The sequence below is a fragment of the Aythya ferina genome, assembly GCF_964211825.1.
Source record: "Aythya ferina genome assembly, chromosome: 2".
Classification (NCBI taxonomy): domain Eukaryota; kingdom Metazoa; phylum Chordata; class Aves; order Anseriformes; family Anatidae; genus Aythya; species Aythya ferina.
This window is the reverse complement of record NC_140297.1, coordinates 109070444-109093536: the sequence shown is the minus strand read 5'-3', so window position 1 is coordinate 109093536 and position 23093 is coordinate 109070444. Positions and strand designations below refer to the sequence as shown.

The following is a 23093-nucleotide window of genomic DNA, read 5'->3' as shown; positions in this document are numbered from 1 at the left end:
CTTTTTCGATATTTTAATACAACCTAATGGCCACTCTAATGCAAGTCAGATGCCTCTAACAGACACTGGAATAGATGGATATAATGTGGGACACGAGGAACTGGGGTCTTTTTCTTGTCAACATCCCTTACCCTACTAGGAAGAAGGAGAAGTTGACATGTTATCTGCATGCCTCCCCAGAGAGTTACAGGTCCGCAGTGCCAACCTCTAAGGTAGGAAACCAGAAGATTCTTTTGAATTATACTTTCTGTCCAATCTTGCTAAGTTCCTTACAACCGTAAATCATTGAAACGGTGTCAGAAGCAAATTTTAGGAGCAGTTACTGATCCTAAAAAGCAAGTGGTAAATATAAAGATGATTCCTGTGAAACAGAAACCAGATAACCACAATGGAATAAAAATTAATCCTCATGCATATGACAGAAGCAGGCTTCTGTTTGCTCTACTAGACTTAAGACACTCTCTGCTTGTTTTGAACTCCTATATGTTTTAAGGGAACAGTAATGTTACATCATTACCTCTACATCGCAGTATCTATCCACAACCTAAATAAAACACAGCTTTTTAATCGGCAAGTTTCTTGTGAGCATTTCAGGCTGCACAGTAAGATTTTTTCCTGCATACACACTGCATGAAAATGTGCACACTTAACAATCTGCACTGGGTCTTCAATAGGTATGCAGCAGACGGCAGCAACTATCAGCTCCCCTATGGAAGTGGCCAAGCAGGCCCAATTATCATCATCATTTCTTCTTCACCTTCAAAGACTGACAGAGTTCTGTCCTTTGCTCTGTATTTTCCTGTCAGGTTTGGTACTGTAGCCCCATCCGTGCTGCTACGCCACTGCTCCCAAGCAGTCACCATTGTTTAAATTTCCCTTCAATCACCATCATGGTTTCTTCATGCATGGCTGGACTTCCTCAAGCTCAACGAACCTGTAAGGAAGCCTCCGTTTTGCACCCTTAGAGAGACCCAATTCTGCCAGGTGGCTTGCAGTGAATTTTGCACTCTGCCTGTACGTACTTATATATAAATATATATATATATATATATAAGTTATCTGCTCTTCCTTGTGCCTTTGCTGCTAGAGCCTGTGTCTTGAAAAAGGGGAGCACCTGCAGACATGGGGAGGCCTCTAACATCTCCTGAGAGCTACTGTAAGTAAAAGTGAATACACAAATACATTGTGAAGCCTTTCAGATCGAGCTGACCTCTTCAGGCACTAGCGGTTCAATCATAGGAGCCTCCTCCTGCCTTGCTGCAAGCCGAACGGGAGATGTGGAAAGCCTCTTCTCCCATTCATTAGACACAGCCGTTTCTGTGGAGGTTTCCAAGAAGGTTCGTTTCAGCTCGCTTATATTGGTCTGATGTTTCATCAGATCTTCCTGGGTTTTGTCTAGGTCCTAGATAGTTTTAAAAGAATAGAGCAGTTTGAAATACATCCTAAGCTGGCCAAATTTCAGAGCCAAAACATGTAACTCGGTTAGTAAATGGGAAAGTAACATCTCAGGGAGCTGGGGAGCACAGCACTAACACAACACTCTGTGAAAATGTGGCATTTTGAAAGGTAACAGCATAGCATATCTTGTACAAGTGGGTATAAAAATACTCTTAAAGAGTTTATCTGTATCGCTTTAATTTATACCTGGTAAAGAGGCTTAAAACAAACATACATATGCGCGTGGAGGCACACACACATACGCGCACACATATATATATTTATAGTACAAGTTAGAGGATTCATCATAATCTGAGAAAAAAATATCTACTTAATTTATTAGCAGGTGGGAATACACAAGTCATGCATCATAGTGCAGATTCACGGTTTACCACTAAAACTAACACACATGTACGCACATGCACTGGTATATACCAATACCAACCTCTAACATAAGATTACTATGTTTGACATACACATTTTCACCCTGTATTCGCTTAATCAGACTATTCTGAAAGAAGTGAAAAAGAAAGGGAAAGGTAAGGGACACAGTATTGAAAGGATACAAAATGCTGTTTCTACACATTTCTTCACAGAGAACTGACAATAGCATGCTGAGAGATATGAACACCTCCAACATCAATACTTCAGTAACATCTGGGCCTTTTGTTTCTTTACCTGCGCCTTTAGATCTCCGTCTTCCTCTTGGTCCGACTGCCAGCATGAGAAAGATTTGAGAAAATACCTTATCCATTCATATTAACAGAAGGCTTTATAAAAGTTGGTTAGTGGACTAGATTCAGATCACACTTTCCTTAAAAGCTCAAGGCAAATGAGTAGACACAGTAGCTAACTACACAGCTTCCTAAACCAGAGCTGGCCTCATCTTTTCAAATTTGTTAATTTCGAACAAAGAAGTATTCAACATTTGCCTTAAAATTTTACGTTATCATTATTTAACTTCCATTATTTAATTTTCCATTATCATTGGTGACCTCATCTTGCTGAGGTCACTGCTGGTTTAGGACCAAATGGCAACAGCAAATTCTTTGGAAATCTATAATCCCCAAATTTAAACATACGAGGACATCTCCCGAGCCACAGGAAACGTTTTGTGTAAACTCATCATGGGTAAACAATGTGCAACACTTTCTACAGAATGAACCATATTTTATTTGCTAAAAATGCTATTTCCCTAACCTCAGTCCCACTTCATATCCATATAAATGTATTTCAAATTCAATCTGTATATATTCTTTCAGGATCAATCTGCCATGGTTCTGGAACTGGACACATACCACATTCACTTCAGCTCAAATTTTCAAAAGCAACGTAATATGGACTACCAAGACAGCTCATTTTCTGAGGGTTTAATTTTCAGATGGCAGGTATACTGCACTTTCTGAAAATCAGGTGTCCATAAGAAAAATGGTTCACAAAATCTTATCTCCTAAAATAAAGGTGGAGTATAGGGAAATTATCACGCATTTTTGCTAAATAAATGGAACAGTTGAAGTGTCATGGTTTTAGGATTATGTTTTACTTTCTGTGTGGCTCACAGCCTGAAGCTATGGAGTGCAAAAGGTACTTCAAAGCCTTTTGTGTTCCTGACTAGCCTCTACAGACATTATGTTGTTACTCCATGTGGATTCTGCTAATGCTTGTGCCACTATTTTAATGTTAATTTTTCATACAGTTCTAATTAGTGAAATGACCCACTGAAAGATCTTTATCTGTTGACTACTTCATAACTCAGTTCAAATCTATTCTATTTACAGCCAAGGCTGAATTGTCCTGACACGTCATATAGAGAATTTTTCCTTGATGATAATTTTAACAGTCTGAAATATTAATGAGATCTTACTGAAAACCTACAGTAGTGTTTGCAGTAAGGCTCTGTCTTCTACCAGATGTCAGACCAAATTCATCTCATGTTTGCAGCTGCAACCATATTAATTATGAAAGCATTATATACACTTCACTGGAGTCACACACAGTTGAATTTGCCTGCACAGTCTACATACTATGTTGTTGGATATGAAGCTTATCAGTACCAAGAAAAACTCTTTTTTTTTTTTAAATCTCCCGCACCCGATTGTTGGCTGTACACACATCTTTGAAGATGATACATGAAATTAATTGCATTGAAAATATTTATAATCTGAAAATAGCTGGTTGTTTTTTTTGTTGTTTTTTTTTTTTTTTTCAGAAAACTTGAAAACTCTGCTTTACTTCGTTCCCCAACCTCCCTCTCTCAAACAGACTGCAGATTATAAGTGCAAAGAAACAAACAGAAAAAAAGCAGAACATGACCTGGTCGGCTTGACCGTCCAGGTAGTCACCGCTTGCATGGGTGATGCTGCTACCATCCTGCTATCCACGCAAGAAAGCACGAGGTTTGCAGCTTCCCCATAAAATACTGAAATAAGATGAATCTGAAGGATGCCCTGAAAACACCACTCGCCAAGGGAAACTCGCGCTCGCGCGCAGACATGCACAGTGTGGAGTACCCTACACTGTAGGAGGAGACATGCATTTTAGCACTCATGCCCAGTGGGGTCGGGGAGAGATGAAGCAAAAAGCTCTCCCCTTCGCTAACTGGGTGCTGGGGACTGTACAAACCTCAGTGGCAGTGGTCTCACCATCAGCTGCAGTATCCGTCTGCTCACTGTCAGTCTATTTTGTTAGACAAGTAACCACGTTCCAAGAGGAAGGCAGGAATAAAGAATAAACCCATCTCATCAGTACACGCAGGCCACATGGAGAACTGTTAAATTCAACATCCCTGTGAACTGCATTAGCATTGCTTTTCAAATCACGCACAAGTCAAAGAAGCAAAATAAAAATGCTATATTAGTAAACAGAACAGACTCAGAGGAAGACTCAAGGCGTACTGTACACAGTATACGGCTTTACTGTAACAAATTTATAAGCCAAACAAAATGTTACAGAAAAAGTGTTATTTGAGTAGCAGATTTTATTTTTATTTTTAAGAAAGCCAGGTGGCTTGAAAAAAAAGGAAAAAAAAAAAAAGATATTTTCTAAACAAACTTTTCCTCCCATATTTTTTTTATAAGAATATTATTTATCAAGGTTTTTTTTTTTTAGCCAATATAGATTAATGGGTTGCTTGACTTTTTATCTGGAGGGGGAAAAGATAATTAAATACAAACAAACAAACAAACAAAAGGCTACTTTAACAGTCACCTGACTTTCAGCCCCTCATTTGTACAGAAGGTGTCTTATATCCACATTTATACACTATGAGGCTGTCTGCATTACCAAGGAGTAGAAATAACTGTACCCTCAGCCCACCTACTGCCTGCCTATGAAGTAAAAGTAGGTAGGGCTCAGATCCCACTTCATTCCAATAAAGAGCAGCTGACATTGTCACCAATAGTAAAAAGAAATAAAACTGTTATTAAAAAAAAAAATAAATCGAAATACTTCTCATTCCATTTAAGAATATGGACAAAAGCAGGAGAAAAATAAAATTAACTCCCTCCCCCCCCACAACACTCACTGGGTACAAGTGATAAAAAGGAAACAAAGCACAGCATTGCACAGACTGATCTGTCCCTGCTTTGCTCTGGTAAAATATTGACACCAAGAATAACATTTTAGTGGAGAACCCAAGTGTTGAGGCGTAAATAGAGAGTCAAGTGTAGGTTACTGCAGGCTGAGAAGACAGATCAAATGACGATTTTTGATGTTATACAAGCTTACAGAAAACTATTAAGTAATGAAAGGGCTCCCTAATGCCCTAGATTGGCACATACAAGTTGTTTTAACGTCAGTGAAACCTTTTGTTTTGATTAGTGATTTTCTGTGGTCCTTAGATAATCTAAAGTAACACCAGCAGGCAAGTTAAGGCCAGGACAATATATCTCATCCTCAAATCACATCAGTATGAAACAGGACAAATAGGCAACCTTCTGCAAGACACGGATGATCAGTCTAAGTTTGAATTTCCTATTTTCTGTCATTTCCTGACAACTGCAATGATTCATTTTTTTTTAATTATTTTTTTTTATGTTTTCACTGCTTTATTCTTTATCATTCATTTCTTCAAATAATTTGTATTACTTGTATGACAGGCAGAAGAATAAGCAGATATTTTGAACTATCGGGTAAGTGCATGAATGCAAGTCAGATGCAATTTTTCAAGTAATAACCACTCACTAGACAGACCACGTTTACTTTTAAATAAATCTGTACTGCCAAAATAGGCTACCTATCTGGTCAGGCTGCTTTCACTAAAACATTACAAAACATTTCTCTGAAAATTGTTTCTTTATTAGCATAGAAGCTCACATCTTTAAAACATAAATAACTGTGTGGCAACATGAAAAAAAAACAACAACAACCAAACAAAAAAACACCCTATGCATTGTCACTACTATTAAAAGAAAAAGGAATTAATAAACCTAGGCATTTAAAAAGAATTAAAAGATTTGTGTCAAGGCACTGCATTGTGAGTCTGGCATATACTGTGCAGTTGAGAACTTGAAGTTGGTAATATTAGTGAAAAGTCAATAGCAATGCTAGCTACCAAGGTACCAGTGCAGAAACTAGTGAAATCGAAGGGGACAGATCCTGTCTCTGACTGCACAGACTCTGTCCAGATGCACCGTTCAAAGGAGGTTGGAGCTCAACAAAGTATGAGATATGGCCTGTAGCTCTTACAAGTGCCTTCTGCATCACTGTGTGCAATATTTGGTGAGCTGGAAGCACATTTGGGGAAAAATTTCTTTCCCCATAACAGCAGTGAAGTCCTAAATAAGGCATAAAACTTGGTTCATTGTAACATACATGTCTACTAACAAGCCAATCAAGAGCCATGGAGCAGAAGTCAGCATTACTGGGTTACTTGAAATAAAGACTGTTGCAGAGCACAGAAGGGCCAATTATGAGGTTCAGCAAGGCAGGCGCCCTCAGCAGCAGGGAGTAAGAAAGGTTGAGCTTGAATCAGAGAGGGGCTGCAGTGCACTGCATGGCAGGCAGCCGCTGCTTGTGGTCGTGGGCAAGCGAGGGGCTGGAAGGGAAGAGAAAGCAGCTACCTCCTGAGATGCTGTGGCTGCATGTCCTGTAGCTTGTAATCATAATTGCTGTGATTTGTTTTGCCAATGTAATGCAGACATGCCCAAGTTTAAAACATATTCACTTTCATGCAATATTTTGAACAAGAAATACCCCCTGGATTAGGCACAAGTCTGTGTTGTCTGCCAGAAAGCACTGCCAGAGTAATCACCGTCATAAAAAAGCTACACTAAAAAGCCTATTTTGTACGTTTTTATGCTCAATACTTCCTAATTTTACTACGAAAAGAAATGCTCATTTCTGAAAGAAGAGCAGAAAAATGCATTATATAAACACTGCCTCATTATTGCCTCTGGAGCTGGCACTGTATTAATGCTGCTATTGCTATTAGATTAATCCAAGTGCAGAGCTAATGCACATTGAGACATAAATGCTATCTCAAAGCGAGGACATGAAATGAGACAGCAAAATTTTGGATGCTTTTTATCAGAAATTACATATTATTACTTATTTGTTAGGCATTACAGAGCCAAAAGCATTTAAAGGCAATGTTTTTACAAGATAAATTGATACAACTTTTGGCTTTCCATGAAAAGGAAATGAAATCCTGCGCCAAGTCTTACAAAAACAGCAACGGTAGATTTCACAAATGTTTAGAAGCACAAGATATTTATTGAAACCAATAGTGCGATGGCATAGACAAGTGGCCCATACAGTTTTTACAAATGGCCAGCTGGTCTGCAAGTATCTGATCTTGTGTTTTTACACACAAAGCAAAATGTATTTGTGCATTTTGAGGATGAAGGAAAAAAGGAAAAAATCAGAAAAAATGAACTCATTATTTTATTCTGTCAACCAAGAATAACAAGGTACCAGCAAAAACAGAGACCACTTACTCTGTTACTTAATCAAGCAGATTCCTTTCTTCTTCTGGATATATTATTATGTCCATAGCTCTCAGAAGCACTATAGATTCTTCTCCTGCTGTTGGTTTATCATCTGCCTGTGATAACCCTCGTAACTTGAGGCATTGATCTTGGCAGTGCTAATTTAACACTGCAAATGGTAAACGGCCCATGTGGCATGCTCCCGTAACAGCTGTCCCAGTGTGATCTCTCACTGATACATTGGATTTAAGTGTGGGAAAACAATTTAATCATCAGCAGAGATGGGATTAAGGTTTAAAATCCTGATTCAGGTTCTGCTGGACCAGAAAGCCTTTTCTGGACTTGTGATACAGATTATGGCCTCTTACAAAAAGCTAAGCCTGGCTGAATTTTGAACACCCTGAAGTTGGTGAGGGCGCTCATTATTATTGACTAGCTATTTATATAGTGTATATACATTTACATGCATATGTAATTACGCATGAAATTGTACTCCTTTCCCACAATTTAGATGACTATTCTACCATGGCCTAGGATGAACTGATAGTAAAAAGGAGAAATCTTGGTGGGTCAAATACCATACTTCAGAGTTGATTGTTGACAATTTGTTTAGCACAAGTCACTTTGCATCAGCTGACATAGTTTGAACCAAGCCACTTACACAGTGTTGTGCCTAACCCTGGGCCCCAAGCTGCACTCCCAACACAAGGAAAAAGAAAAAAGAAAAAAATAAGGGGGAAAAAAAAAAAAAAAGAAAAAGAAAACAACCAAAACCAACCCCAAACCAAAAACCCCATCCCTTCTAACATATCAGCACAGACAGAAATGAGGCTCTGAAAGTAGGACCACTATTGCAGCAATCTAACACTGGTTAGGACTGAAGCACTGAACACAAAAAAGAGTGTGTTCGATGCCGAGGTACACACCTCTTCCTCTGAACTGTCACTCAGGTCATTGGCAAGTGAGGCACTCAAGGAGGCCGCCTTGGGCTCCAGGTAGCAGAGGCACATAGCCAGAGGAAAAGAGAGAGTGAGGGCATATGGCACTGAGAAAGAGGCAGAGAGCAGAAAGAAAAAAATGAAGAGGAAGCAAGGCACGAGGGAGGGGGAGCGGATGGGAAGGTAATGCTGCACGCTGGCAGGCAGGAGGTTGGTTTCGGAGAGGTTAGGGAGCGACAGGTAGCCATCGTCATCCAGGAGAGAAGGGAATGACTCGGGAAGTTGCAAGGAGAAGGAAAACAAAGTCCCGCCTTTGCTGGCTTTTTGCTTATAGCCGAAACCCACGTCTTGCTCAGCGGAGCAAACTCTGCCTTTTCTGTCGGAGTCCGGCTCTGACTCCCCGTGCTTTGGAGCACCCTCTTTAGGCGACTCGCAACCTAATGACTTTTTTCGAGCGCTCTCCTTGCATCTCCTGCGAAGCTTTGCTGAAGATGCATGGGGGCCAGGCTGCGAGGATGGCGAGGAGTGGCGTGAGTCAGCGCCAAGCAAAGGTGGCTGGTGACAGAGAAAGAGCAGCAAACAAGGCGCAAAAGCAAAAGGACAAAAAGAAAACTGTCATTAGTTAATTTTCTTCTGTGATGATAAATAAGATATATTTATATATATTATTATAAACATTACTTTAACACCACAGCTTTTCACTGAGTTAAATGTTGCATGTTCCCATGCTGCACACCACACGTATTAGTAAATAATGGTTATAGATTACAAAAGGCAACTTCTCAGTTCAGCATTTGTCTAGTCATCTGCAGTACAGGACTTAAATAAAAATCTTCATGGCCATTTGTGGAGGTGCAGGTGCTGCCAATTTCCACTTTCTGCACAACTTGCTTCAGATCTTAAGGAGCTTTCAAACGTGAAGTAAATGGATAGCAACAACCTTACTCAAGTCACGAAGAGACAGAATTGGGGCCAGATGCCTTGGAGAACCTCAGTAGTAATTGTTAAGACCCCTAAGGTTTTAATCTGTGTGCCCAAATTCCAGCATTACATTTTTTAAAAAATGCTAGGTCATAAAATTAATCAAAACACATTCTGTTTTTGGCAGGGGTCAGAAGAAACTGTATTAGGTTGATACCTAGCCAAGCAGCAGCTCCTCATCCCACCTCTCCTCATTGCCCAGCCCTGCCCTCACTCTGTGCACCCCACCACACTGGCCCTATGCATGGCCATCTCTGTAGTCAAAAAGTGACTCTTTACCCCTAGGGAAGAGATAAAAAAGTACCAAATGCTTTTGCTACAAATTTTACTACAATGCAGAGTATCCACTACCAACAAACAGGCAAACAGGCCTTGCTTTAATGCACCATTTGTAGGGCCTTCATCAGGTCTTTAAGATAATTCAAGACAAAAAAAAAAAAAAAAAAAAAAAAAAAAAGAAAAAAAGGTATAAGCAGGGATGTAACTCAGAAGAAGGTACTCGCTTCTTGCTGACATACAACACACTCCCTAGCAGGCAGCCACAGCCAATGTTTAGTCACAAAAAAGCCAACAGTTGCCACCAAAATAACCCCCTATCATAGATCTGTCTCAATGCTGATGGATATTAGGCATTTTGGCCAAAGTCAAGTAGGCGCACTTAGGTAAAGTGACAAACTGGCTCTTTGACCAAACCATAAGTACCTGAGTTCCATCACTGCTCATCTTCCTGAGGAGCTTATAAAAGGCATTTCAACTGCACTCACACTCCAAACTCCTAGGAGTAAAATGACTTCAAAGACAAAACTGCTTTTGTCTGCACAAGATGGTGCAAAATCTGAGCCAACAAGCTGGATCAGAGTTTTATATACAGGTGGCATCAATGATACCTACTAAGCCTAATCTTTACCAGTTATACTAACAGTAGGAATGGGATTTCAGTCCAATATTTCCATGGAGGAGTTCATTCCCCTCCCCCTAATATTTTGCTTCTATCTTTTCTTTAATGGGAACAGGTAAAACAAATGTATATATCTATCAGTTCAGGCATTTTGCATTCCAGAATTAAGCAATCAAAACTGAGTCTAACTTCAACAAATACCTTCTTTGTGAATTTAAGGCAGTAAATGCAAGCCAAAATCTAATGCTGATGGACCCATAGGACTTTATGTGAGCTAAATACATGGAACTTCTCTTTATGTTGTAAAGGCAAAAAAGCCAAAGTAAATTTCTTCTTTGCTAATGCAGACTATTCATTTATGGACAGCTTTGCAGCATTAATATTTAGAATAACTTCTGGTGCTTAAACACATATGGATAAATCAAAGAAAAAATGTCTTAGTGGAAAATCTGCAAACCTACACATATATCTTTAAAACAGAAATGTGATTGCAAACTTGTCCTGTGTTTCTTGAGACCCTATTCTCTTTGTAATAAATAACAAACTGTTGGCAGGTCCAGTGGAAGCAGGACTAAGATCTCTATATGCTTACAGGATTGACATTCTGTTAACAGGTGGTTTAAACAGAACCCACCTCTTGGGGGTTAAAATTCATCCGTTTGTGTGTGTTTAACTACCATTTTAGGAAAAGTGTTTTCCTAAAAATAGCTCTATTTCTAGCCATCAATAAGGAACATATGATCTTTGAAATGCAGCTGAACCTCTCCATTGACCTAAATTAACAAACACTTGGAACGGAATTAGTTTCTATTGGATTTTTTCTGCATATTTGATTTTCATCCATGTTTCTCCATGCAGAAACTAATGGAGTTTCAAGGAGACCCTTGTCAAATTTTACAAAGATTATTTTTAATAGCACAATTGCAGCCCACAGTTTCAAAAGAAAATATTTCCTCATCTGCAGTTTCAGTAATTCTGTTTGTTTCCAATTTTTGTACCTTAATTGCAGCTTTTTATTTGAAGATCTGTACCTTTAGCTCATTATATGTACCTTGTTATATGGTAAGGCTAGAAGTTCAGGCTCTCAGATTTACATTCCTAATGAGTTTTCTGGGTATAAAGGTATACATAGTTTTTTCCTCACACATGAAGAGAGTAAATCTTGCACATTCAACAAATGCGTTCCATACAACACATTTTGAATGATATCCCAGATTCAGTATTTCATAGTGTTTGTTTTTTTTTTTTTTTTTCTTTTTTTCTCTTCAATGTATAAGAAACAGATGGCAGTTTACACTCAGTCTTTTCTGATTCTACCTTATTTCTCTTCACTATCTACCTCCAAAATACAGCATCTTCTCTGTCCCTCTGATTTACTTTCTTAATATCTCCATAGATGTAATCCACAGCTGTGTGTTTTATATACATGTGGTGGTGGTAGGATTGGGTTTGGTGACTCACAAATCAAATTTAACAACTGAGTAGAGAATCATCAACAAAAACAGTTTTCTACAGTGAAAATTTCAAAATAGGGAAGTAAATGCTTTTGTAAGCCAGAAAAATGTTTATCATAGTATATTCATACCCAAAGGGAAAAAAATACTCATTGAAATATATGGAGGGAAACATACTGCTATGAGAAGGAAATGAGAAAAATGCAATAGTTTAAAGCACAGAGATATGTACAATGACACAGAACTACTTTGTTGTCCTGTCAAGAAATAGAAAACCTGATGCCCATACTAATGTCAAAATACAACTGAAGACCAAAAGAGCAAAACCCGCACTTCTAGGCTATTTTCTGAATATTTCATAAAGAGCTCCTGATAAATTCGTTTGCTTTTTCCAAAAGCAGTCCAAGGCAGGAATTGGCTTTTACAACATCATGCAAAAGGATCATACAAATATACAAATTGATTCAAGACATGTATATACATACACAAACAACTGTGTATATTTTATGTTCCTCTTACTGGATTAGGTATCTTCTCCCTCCCTAATCATTCTGTGCTGCTCCAAGCGCTGTCCAGGCAGGTCAGTTTAACAAAAAAAACTAAAAACTCTACCTTTGTATCATGGCGTATTGCCGAGACTGGGGTGACTTCCTCTTCTCTTTTCTTTTTGCCCTCTTCATCATCTTTTTCTTCTTCTGCCTTTTTCTCTGGCGTCACAGTGGTTATCAAGTTGGTCTGAGAGATGCCCTTTGTTGTGGCGTACTGGCCAGTACCAACCTCTGCAGCAGACACAGAATCCTTCATGTATATTTCATGGTTTTCATTCACTGATGCTAAAAGCAAATATTTAAAGAGGGAAAGTCTGAAATAGCTTTTGCTGAGAAGCTGCATAAAATTAAAAAGCTGGGTTAGTAAAACATTCAGATATTGCTGAAAACACAACTATGTCATGTGTCAGGAAACCAGAAGCATGTGCATACATTTAAATAAACTGTTAACGTGAAATAAAGCTTTTATATGCATAAACATATATTACGGATGTGTATACACACATTACTGTAGCTAATGTGTGCATTACACAGTTGTTAAATGTTAGCAAGCCATTGTTATTGTAGTAAAACATCAGAGAAAAAATAATGCATTGCCATATGTATCCGGCAGAAAACATACAGAAAAACAGCTATGACATCAGCCGAGGAAGAGTGTTTTTTTTGTTTTTTTTTTTTTTTTTTTTGAAATCTGTCAGAATATAGCAATACAGATCAAATGCAGGGTAAGTAATGCACCGTATTGTAGGAAATGACAATACTGATGTAACACACACAATACTTGAGAATCAAGAAAGGTCATCTTTCTATTATCAGATATTGAAGTCTGTCAATTCACTGAGCTCATTGTCCTAAAAAAATCTGAAAGGAATATTTTAGGATGTAAATGCTTGACAATTCAGCAAACTTAAACATATATAAAGGATTTTAAAATAAATAGTAAATTTACAGATAGAACGTAATTAGTATATTAATATATACCTAGATCCTGCTCTTCACTACTGTGTAACCAATTTCAAATTCACCAGGACCATTCAAATGTGCAAAGTGACTTGCGTGCATAGCAAACCACAGGGCCAAGATCACAGCGTAATCGTAATGCAGAACATTACTGGCATGTTTGTGTTACAGTAACAACATTAGTGAACGAATCATAAGCATTAATTAAAAAACAAACAAACAAAAAAAAACTCTCTTCCCCATTTGCACTTAGGCAAATTAGCATAATAAAAACCTTGCAGAGTCTAACAAAAGCTTGAAAAAAGCTTTCAGATATCTTGTCTCTTGGGTATGAGCTCAGGAGGCGGGAGAGAGCAAAACGAGTAGAGGGAGACATCTTGTTTAGATGTTAGAAACAAAATAGTGCACAAGGGTAATTTCTGCTTTGAGACACATGCACAGCAATCAGGTCACCAGTTGCTTGGTAACGAGCAAGAAGCACATCAGAATTAGAGGATTCCAAAATAATTAATGACAAGCAGCATCTTTAGGGGGAGAAAAGAAGGCTTGTCACTCGCACTTTTAAATCATGGTTTCTCCCCCTCCCCACCATCAGCTATATTCATTGCAATTCATCGGTCATATTCCGCAGGAGAAATCACTTTTTTTTTTTTTTTTTAAAGTTTGTAAAGGTTCTAAGTTTGGTCTCAGTATTTTTTTTTTCTACAAAAATAAATTGCAACCTACTTTTAATCAATATCTGACAACAATAACAGCTGATGAAGTAGCTGAGACTGCATCCCATGTTGGTATAATCTAAGGAGCAGCAAAAACTTGACCTCCGTGAACCACAGAGAAAGAGAGAGGACCTACTGTTAACCTGCACGTTACTTTCCATCTTACACCCTCAAAAGTGATGTACATACATAGCCCACTAGGACTCATCAGAGTGAGGTACTAGTTAACAAGCAGGAGTTATTACTCTCTGGAGGGAAATAACTCATTTATGAGTTTTAACATATACTTAGACGAAAAACCAGTATAGGGAAAAAAAAAAAAAAAAACAACTAAATTAAACAAAACCCAAACAATTATTCATGTAAAGTCACTGAATCCAGACTTGCTCTGGAGGGCAAGCCCAGTCTGACAGATTTGAGTACCTTGAACTTCTCCCAGGCTGGGAAGGGATCTGTAGGGGTGAGGCCAAGGAATGAAGAGTATGCTCCCAATGACATCCTCCAGGCAAACATTTTGTAACTGCAGAAGCAGTAAATTCAGGACATTATTTATCTGTATCCTGCTCATGGCAACCGGTGGGCCACCTTCCTGATGCCCCTCAGTCTGGTCTTTATCTGCTTTCTCCCTCCTGGAAGGGAGCAGCAGTCATGGGGCAAGGACTTGCTTTCCTGCTCATCTCTTTAGGTCTCCTTGGCTCCCCAAGTGGGACATGGCTCCTGAAAACCACTGCAGGCAGTCATTTATAAAAAGGCTCCATGACAACACAGAAGATGTGTTGTGGAAAGCTAGCAAGCTTTGTAGGGCTACTTGACGCCTATCCTGTTTCATCTGAGACATTTTCCTGCTGCTTTACCCTCTACTGCCTGGGTGAACATTCCCATTGCAAGGCCTCATGAACCTAATTTCGAAGTCCAGCTATGCAGACAAGTGTAAGTACTGCCTCACTTCCCACACAAGCTGTATGCTGCACAGGTCATTAGGAGCAGAAGAGCCAGCTGTACTGACACAGCCTCCATCCCCGGTACGCCGCAAACGTGCAAGTACTCACATTCTCCTCTCAGCAGAAGCTCAAGGGATATGAGATTACAAGAGGTTTACATCTAATTTAAAGCAGTGACCACGGTGACTTTAACTTCTGAAAAAGTCAGTTAAGAGGACCTTACCCCCATCTAAGCTGCGGGACATAGTATAACGTTTACTAGAAGACCGCTCAAAGTAAGGCGCAGGCCGGTCTATGAGCGCACTGGCTCTTCTTGTCTGAGCCTGCGTCCTGCCACTGTAGCGAAACTTGGAGCCCAGCGTCAGGAACTTCTTTGGAGGTGCTTCAGGTAGCAGGAGCCTAAAACACACCAAGACATACAGGAATTACTCCACTTCCTCCACAGATCAGTCTACTGCTTCTGCAGAGGGGAGAAGACCACTGCTTCATATCATTACCCATTGGGACCTATGTCTCACAGGTCCGTGTTAAGAAAGAGATCAAATAATGCCTCACATACAACATTACAACATCATTCAGCTAAAGTGCTAAGACCACAGGGCAATATTCATTCATAGGGATGCAAACATTTTTCAGGTCAGAGCCTTCCCACACTCTGTATTTTGGCTACAGCATTTGCTGAAGTTTGCTCCATGCTCCTGCTATGGAGTTTATGCTTTAAAAATTGATTTTCCATGAAAAATCAGAAACACCCAAAAATGCACAATTTCTTTTTAGATCTTGTGATACTAAAATAGCATTTCATATGAATCTACAGACAACTTGAACCAACAGTTTTAAGAAAGGAGAGAAATTCTTCAGTCCTCCCAAAAATCTTGAGAGGGAAACACTGGACACTCTCTCATGCCATTGAAAAGCTTACCATTTTGGGTTCTCATTGCTAAAAATATCTTTGCTGACTATCTTAGCACAAACTAGTTACTGCATTTATTCTACTATCCCAAACTTTTCTCAAGTCATCATAGATGACAAAAGCATAGCTGCTTATGCATAGTTGCAAAATTCCTCAATAATATAAAAATTACAACCATGGATTGCTTATTCTGCATGACTAAATATTACACCACTGCTTACTGTTTGTATCTTCATATGTAATTAAGTCAAAATCTCTCTTGTTTTTTTTAAACACATATATCCCAGTATACACACACATATATATATTTTAACACATATGTCCCAGTAATTTTCCATATGAGTTGTTCTACCTATACAAGTGTAGAAGAGTCCCATGGCTTTTTAAGTATAGTGACCGACAACATCATGGCACAGATAAAGCAAAACAATTAATTAGAATCATATGGTGATTTTAAACATTCAGTATCTAACTGAAATACTATGAAAAAAAAATGGGTGAAACATTTCACATTTGTAAGGAGCAATAATCATCTTTTCTTGTTTGCTCAGAGGCACCTCTTGATCAAAATGACAATTTGCTTTGAAGGGTTTTGTCTCTGCTAACAAGATCGTTCTTTTTTGTTGCATTTTATGGCACACCTTTAGGAAAAGAAATTGACATACCTGAAAAATGTATGGTGCTCAACACACACTTTCCATAAGCGCTTTGCGGCGCGATGGTTTGGCAGCTTAAACCCAATAGTGCTTTCAAACTGCTCAAACTAGGTGGGAAAAAAGAAAAAGTACACATTTGATGTGGTGCATCTATATTTAGATAGTATGCACAGGTACACAGGTTCATCTTCAGGTACACAGGTTCATCTTCATTTCCTCTGTCTATATCATCTCTTTGCAGTCTCATGTATATAACTGTATATATACATACTCCAGACTACTGTCTGGGAAGGAAACTGTGAGTAGTAAACAAAGGCAGCTTTTGGGGATTGCTTTTTTGGGGGAAAACTTAGATAATGAGGAAGAGGTTTTTGATGCTGACAGTGATGTTTTATGCACTATAGTAACAGAGATCAGTTAAGACTTGGGAGAGTTCTGAGGGGAAGAAAAAAAAAGCTAACAAAAACATTTAAGTGCTTTAACCCTAATGTTTCAACTTCACCAGTTTAAAGAACAGTGGGAAGCCTGATAATAGCCTGGAAGGGAGCAATAGTCTCCTGGGACTGGTCTGGTCTTACACAGCCCTATATTAAGGAGAATTACAGTGAAAGAACTAGAGTTAGTAAATCACAGTATTTTTAGCTAATTTAGCTCCTGGGAAGGATGAGAAAAGGAACAGGTAATTGAAAGAGTTGGCTGGGGACACTAAGTGACCTCTTTGGGTTGTGCTGCAGATTTATATTCCAGATGCAAAAGCTGTGACAGCTACGACTGCTGTAACATGTTGATGGCTACATGCAGATAGCTGAGTAGGTGAAATAGTGTTGCTGTGATTGGGGAAAGGTAGGCAGAAGGGCACTTGTAAGGAAGCCTGGATCTCTATGGGGAACTGACAGAAAGAAACATGGCAGGAAACAGCAAAAAAATAAAGATGATAGAAGCAACACATGAGATGGTGAATCACATTATCATCAAACGTGATTTCAAATGGACTGCATTAATCATTTTGCAGAAGTAACTATGACCTGGTCACAAGAAGCTACATACCATGACCAGCAGAGCTCAGTAGGAAATCAGTGGTGGAGAGCTTGAGTACAGATATTGGGAACATCAGTGGCTATTCGATTTTTTTTTGTCTTTTAAATTAAATTCAAGACTGCAAAGTTGGTGAATAAGACCGTGTCTGCTGTGAGGCAGAAGATGTAGGTTTGTGGATTTTGGTTTATAGCACTACAACTGCTCAAGCCCTGATGCTGGTGGTGGCGCCAATAGATTTCCCAGGTCAGTTATGAAGCCAGTACTAGAGACATTGGCTCAGGACTCCCAACTGCCATATTACATTAAGGGAGAAATGCAATCCTCAAAGGGAGAAATGCAGTCCTCAACCAGGTGATTTCTGTCCTCCTATATAGCTACAACCTCTAAAATGGATATATATGGATTTTTAATCCATCACAGTCCGATTACTATGTCAGAAGTTCAAATGGAGACCCTTTTGTTTATGATGATCTTGAACTCTTCCTGGGATTTTTGCTAAGATTTATCATCTTATTTCTGTGTTAGTGTATGCTTGCCACATGAGGTAGACAGACACACGTTACCAGCGCTGTATTTGCTATGCATGCGGCTGAGCCACGAGAGGGCACTCACTGTACGAGATTTCACAACACCTTCTTACGTGTTAGAACATGAGCTCCTATGGGCCTGGAAGGGCTGATGCATGTAGCTACCAAAAATGCTGACTGATGGATGCTGGACTCCATTTTTATGAGTCTCCAGATTTCGACTTAGACCCCAAATTTACTAGTCTGATATGCTTATAAAATTTGGTATGTCCTGTTCGCATCTTACTGTGTAAGATGAATAGACACTAATTTCATATACAACATGTTGGTGGATAATGAGCACTCCATGGATATGCAATACATTATTTAAATGCCCAAAGTATTCATAACATGGATTAGCTTTTTGCATGCAGATAACCATATTTACTGGTTACATTAGTTCATGGATGTAAACAGAAAAAACACCAAAGATTTTACCTGTATTTTAAATAAAGTATTTACCTACTCTTTCCTAAGAAAATCAGCACAGATTAAAAAATATAAATGAAAAGGAATGTTAAAGGGCTGTAAGACATGACAAATCAACAAATCAATGAGAACACAGGTTTTTGGAAAAGGTTCATTCACTGAAGGATGCCCTTACCTCCCCCGGTCGGATTTTGATGTAGAAGTTGTTCCTCTTGTAGGAAATTTTCAGAACCTTTGGCCAGGCAAATCTATTTATTCTGAGTCGGTCTCGATATATTAAGAGGCCACTTGCGCAAACACCTAACATGATTTCCACTCCTTCAGAATCCTAGAAAAGCAAGCAATATACTTTTTGAACACTTCTCTCTTCAAATCCCATAGTACTATAGATTCTTGTCTACTGTGCTTCTGTCTGAGCTACAAATCTGTAATGTGTCAGCTACAGTGACCTTATTTCTGAGAGCTACACTACTCATTGACCGCATTCATGCAAGTAATAGTAAGGTTGGGCAGGATCAGAACCTGAGTGTTGTGGAAGTTATCTCATCTTTTAGAAAGACTCCAAAAGCAGGGGGTTTCACTTTATGTGGTATTAAAATAATGATATTAACAATACAGAACACTTTAATACTTCTTAAGCATCATTAAGATAAATACGAGATTGAAAGTAAGTAGGACTGTATACACATTTACCAGTCCCAGCATCACCCATTCTGCATGACTAAGCCTTGTGAATCAGACAGATTTTTTTTCTCAAAGTCAATCTTCAGTGTTTACCATCACCACTAGCCTGTTAAATTGTATTTTTTTTTTTTTTCATTTAGTTAAGTACTAATAGTTCTAGAGAAAAGAAATGTCCTCCTTAAAGCACAGAGTCCTCTGGTAATTATTTTAAAATAACTTAATGTTGTAAAAGTCAGTTATAGAGATGTCATCGTATGATAATCATGAAATGAATTAATAATTTTCTGCTATTTTTCCAAACATCTTCTAGGCACATAGTGAAAGTTTAATTACATTTTAAGATGAGCACAAAGGCACACATGGCTAGATGAAGAGCCTATAGCACAGCTTGAATTAAAAAAAAAAAAAAAAAAAGGATGCTTTTAAAGTCAGAGACACGACAATGAATTAGTGCCACAAGGTCACTCCACTGTTAAAAAACATGTATCAATAAAGGATGTATGCTTCTACAATGATGGTATAACCCCCCAAAAGATATCTGTTTTCTAAATAAGGCTCTCGTGATAACATCGTGAGGTACTGCAGAAGAGAGAAAGTTATTTTTTTCAGCTGACTTCAGTTTTACAATTTCCTAAGGAAAAAGTAATGTTTAAATACAGTGAATACATTTTTTTAAATGAAGTCTCATTGCCTGTGATCACACTGACTGGAAAACGCTTGAAACACGTACATGCTCAAATATGGCACGTAGCTGCAGCTGAAAGGGACTGTTTCTTTTGTTATATTTTCTTAAAACTTTCCTGAGAAATGTTTCCTTTCTTCCTCTTCACCTTTGCGGCAGACCTCAATCCATTCAAGGCTTCTTTTGTGTTTTTTTTTGGTGTCAGAAACTGCTTTTCAATGTGATACTACTGGCGTAAAACAAAACCCGAGTACGAGGAGAATTTGGCTGTTTTTCAGGAGCCATGCAGTTGCACAGAACACAACGCTCTTTGCTCTGTTGTCTGAGGCACAAGATGCTGAACTGCACATACCCATAGCTCTGCATACGAATGGGAGGTTTTGTCAGAGTGCTGACAGCCCAAAGGACAAATCTATCCATCTGAACACATTCTTAATTGTAGCCCTGTGCTAGGTAATTGAGAGCTAGTTTTAACAGCAGTTGGCAAGTCCAGCATCTGTTGAATAACTTGGATACCTGCACAGCCTTAATGAATTGACGTTGACACAGAGACATCTGCCACTGAACGACTTCAAAAAGGCATCCATAGAGACGCTGGTCCCACAGCCTGATACTATCCCATCTCACCACCAGGCCTAATTAAAACCAATTGCTGCTTCTCATGCAGATTCTAGTTTTCCTACTTTTAGCTCAGTTTCCAAAATTATCATCTGATTTCTTACTCTACAGACAGACCCAATGCATTACCAATGCAGCTTTCTCTATTAAGAATATCACTTTAGAAAGAGATTGGCTTGACTAACAACTTCGTTTGCTCTGAGTCTTTCAATATGAAGAATAGAACAGTAAAACTAGACACTGATATTTTGTAGGAAAAAAAAAAATAAGGTTATCTCAGGACATCCTATCTTAAATTTCTCAGCCTTTCTCCAGTATTCTGAAAAAAATACTCAGGTCTTAATGCCATGCTATGTCAGATTTTCGGTAATGAAGCTTGTAACATATTTAGAGCAGAACTCACTTTGTTGCTGTTCTGCAGATTTATTTGAGTTGGACAAAGGGTGTTGGAAAAAAAGCTACTGAGTGACATTTATCAATCCATTTCTATCTCTGTTCCAAAGGTGCCTCAAGATTTTGTACCTATCTGCCATTCACAGGAAAAACAGTGGCATGCCTCCTGGTCAAGTGCTGCCCATTGAGCCATACACATATTTTTCATTTTCAGTGGAGGCAATTAACAGAACACAAAAGATTACCTTGAATTCTGTAACACACATGCACAGATCCTATGAAGTGCTCCAGGGACACGGTTGCATGCCCTTTCAAGATCCAAGCTGCAAATTTATCTCGGTTCTTGAAAGGATCTGCTGCAGCATAAAAACAGGCTCACAGCAATTTGACCTTTACAGAAAATGCAGCACTCTCCACAGCTCAGGAGTCTTTGTTCAGTACTCATTGCCAAGGATGCTTGCTAACCTCAGAGATGTTAAAATCCCTCAACCTTACTTTGAAAAGTGAAAAAAAAAAAAAAAAAAAAGAGTGAAGAATGAAGTAATTATTTATATGGAGAAAAAAAGAAATCCACAGACAAACAGAAAGCTGGCAGGTGGCTTTCCCAAACCACAATAAGCATGATCATTTTTTTGTTCCTATCTTAACCTGCTGATGATTAGAGAAACCACCTCATCATGGGAGAATGCTTCCAGCGGCATTACTTCCCTTCCAGTCAACTGCAACAATGACACTTCAGAAGAGAGACCAGACGCTGTCTCCCTATGACTATCAATCTGATTAGGTTTCCAGCACAGCTAAATAATTGCTTCAAAATTATTTTCAGTGTTAGAAATGATCTGCTTATTTAGCCAAGATACCATACGTGGCCTTATTAGATTGAAAAATGTAGCTGAATTAAAATGACAATTGATCACTCTTTGGACAGCTTCTAAAATCCTTTCTCATTACTGTGTCCATCCAGTATTTTTTTCCCATGGATCTGGTTGTTTAACTAACATAAAATGTTGATGTGCAACATCTCTGAATCTATAGGCTAAATTATGTTACAGTTACAAGAAATATTTATGATTATCCCAGGAGCCACCTTTCCTCATGTTTACCGGTGATTTATTCCCCAATCTGCCTGTCCCAAACTAGAAAGAATAAATCAGGCTGTCCATGCATATTCAAGTACTATGCCAGATGAGAAAGATGACAGTTGTAGGCTCCCTGCTGGAAGAACTGTAGTCCATACCTTAGCATGATGGAGATCTACTCCATACATTGATAACTTCTTGGCATTCTCCAGAAAATGCATCTCAGCCTCCGCAGGTGTCATTCCCCTGAGGAAAATCAACCAATTCTAGCATCAACATTAAGGAAACAGAATATGAATTAAAACCCAGCACCTGGAAAACATTTTCAGCCTGTCACAATTGAAGCTGTATTCCTTAAATAGCATGGTACCTATTAGAGCTGAAGCTCTGGTGAAAGCACTGTTATCTTTCATGATTTTTTGTTATCTCTTCTCTAACTGAAGTCACACAGAGAGAAGTCACATCCAAAAAGTACTTTTATGAAGTGCTGTCACTTCAGAAGTACGTAACAGCAGGTTTCAACATGTTCTTATGCTTCAGGATGTACCTGAAGGCAGGCTACAGCCTCCATCCATCCATCTTACCTGTGGCTCTTGTGCAGCTCGATCACCTTATCTTCCAGCTCCTTAGTGTGATTTGGCGCAAAGCGAAATTCGCTGACGTAGTCACTGCCATACTCGTCGGGGTCGTAGTCGCCGAGCTCAGACTGCACGGTGTAGGAGCCCAGCAGGGCAAGCGTGACAAAGGAGCAGGGCAGCCTGCCAGACACGATGTCGTCTCTCAGCTGCAAGCAGAGGTAGTACCTGCAGGGGAGCACCACCACCACTCAGACAGGGCCCGCCAACAACAGAGCAGCAAGGAGCCAGGGGTCCTCTGCTGATGGGCAGAAAACTCCCAAGCTCAAGGTTTTTCAGGCATTAGCAAGGATAATGAGACTTAAAACCACCCTTTGCCTAACTTGTGGGTAGCAATGCTTAATTAATCTTTAAAAAGCTGCATGGAGATTTCTTAATAAAATGGGTTGCTATTTTGTTTTGTGACCCAGATGGAGAATTACCCCATCGGTTTCTGTAATAAATCACTGAGATATATTGCTAACTGGTAACTTTTTTCTTTAAGAATAAATAATGTTCCCTAAGGGGTAGCTGAACTCCAAGCAGTTCAAAAGATGTCTCCTTAGCAAACTGTGAAGCTTTCTCAAAAATACATTTAAATGGTACATGCAGTTATAAGCA

The 23093-nt window shown here is 38.9% G+C and overlaps 1 protein-coding gene across 25 annotated transcripts in view; it reads right to left on the bottom strand.

The window, feature by feature from the left end:
- The window catches only part of EPB41L3 (erythrocyte membrane protein band 4.1 like 3), a 141552-nt gene that overhangs the window by 12380 nt on the left and 106079 nt on the right, over window positions 1–23093 (bottom strand). For 11 of the 25 annotated variants that reach the window (XM_084508106.1, XM_084508083.1, XM_084508105.1 and 8 more), the window contains exons 7-17: window positions 22443–22661; window positions 22017–22104; window positions 18578–18730; window positions 16379–16476; window positions 15024–15199; window positions 12248–12468; window positions 8291–8857; window positions 4060–4113; window positions 2116–2151; window positions 1883–1948; window positions 1211–1402 (exon numbers count right to left, since the gene is read on the bottom strand). In XM_084508106.1, the coding sequence (XP_084364232.1) occupies window positions 1211–1402; window positions 1883–1948; window positions 2116–2151; window positions 4060–4113; window positions 8291–8857; window positions 12248–12468; window positions 15024–15199; window positions 16379–16476; window positions 18578–18730; window positions 22017–22104; window positions 22443–22661 (1870 nt within the window). The remainder of the gene's footprint in view (window positions 1–1210; window positions 1403–1882; window positions 1949–2115; window positions 2152–4059; window positions 4114–8290; window positions 8858–12247; window positions 12469–15023; window positions 15200–16378; window positions 16477–18577; window positions 18731–22016; window positions 22105–22442; window positions 22662–23093) is intronic. The other 14 variants (XM_084508086.1, XM_084508099.1, XM_084508098.1 and 11 more) reach the window with 9 other exon arrangements.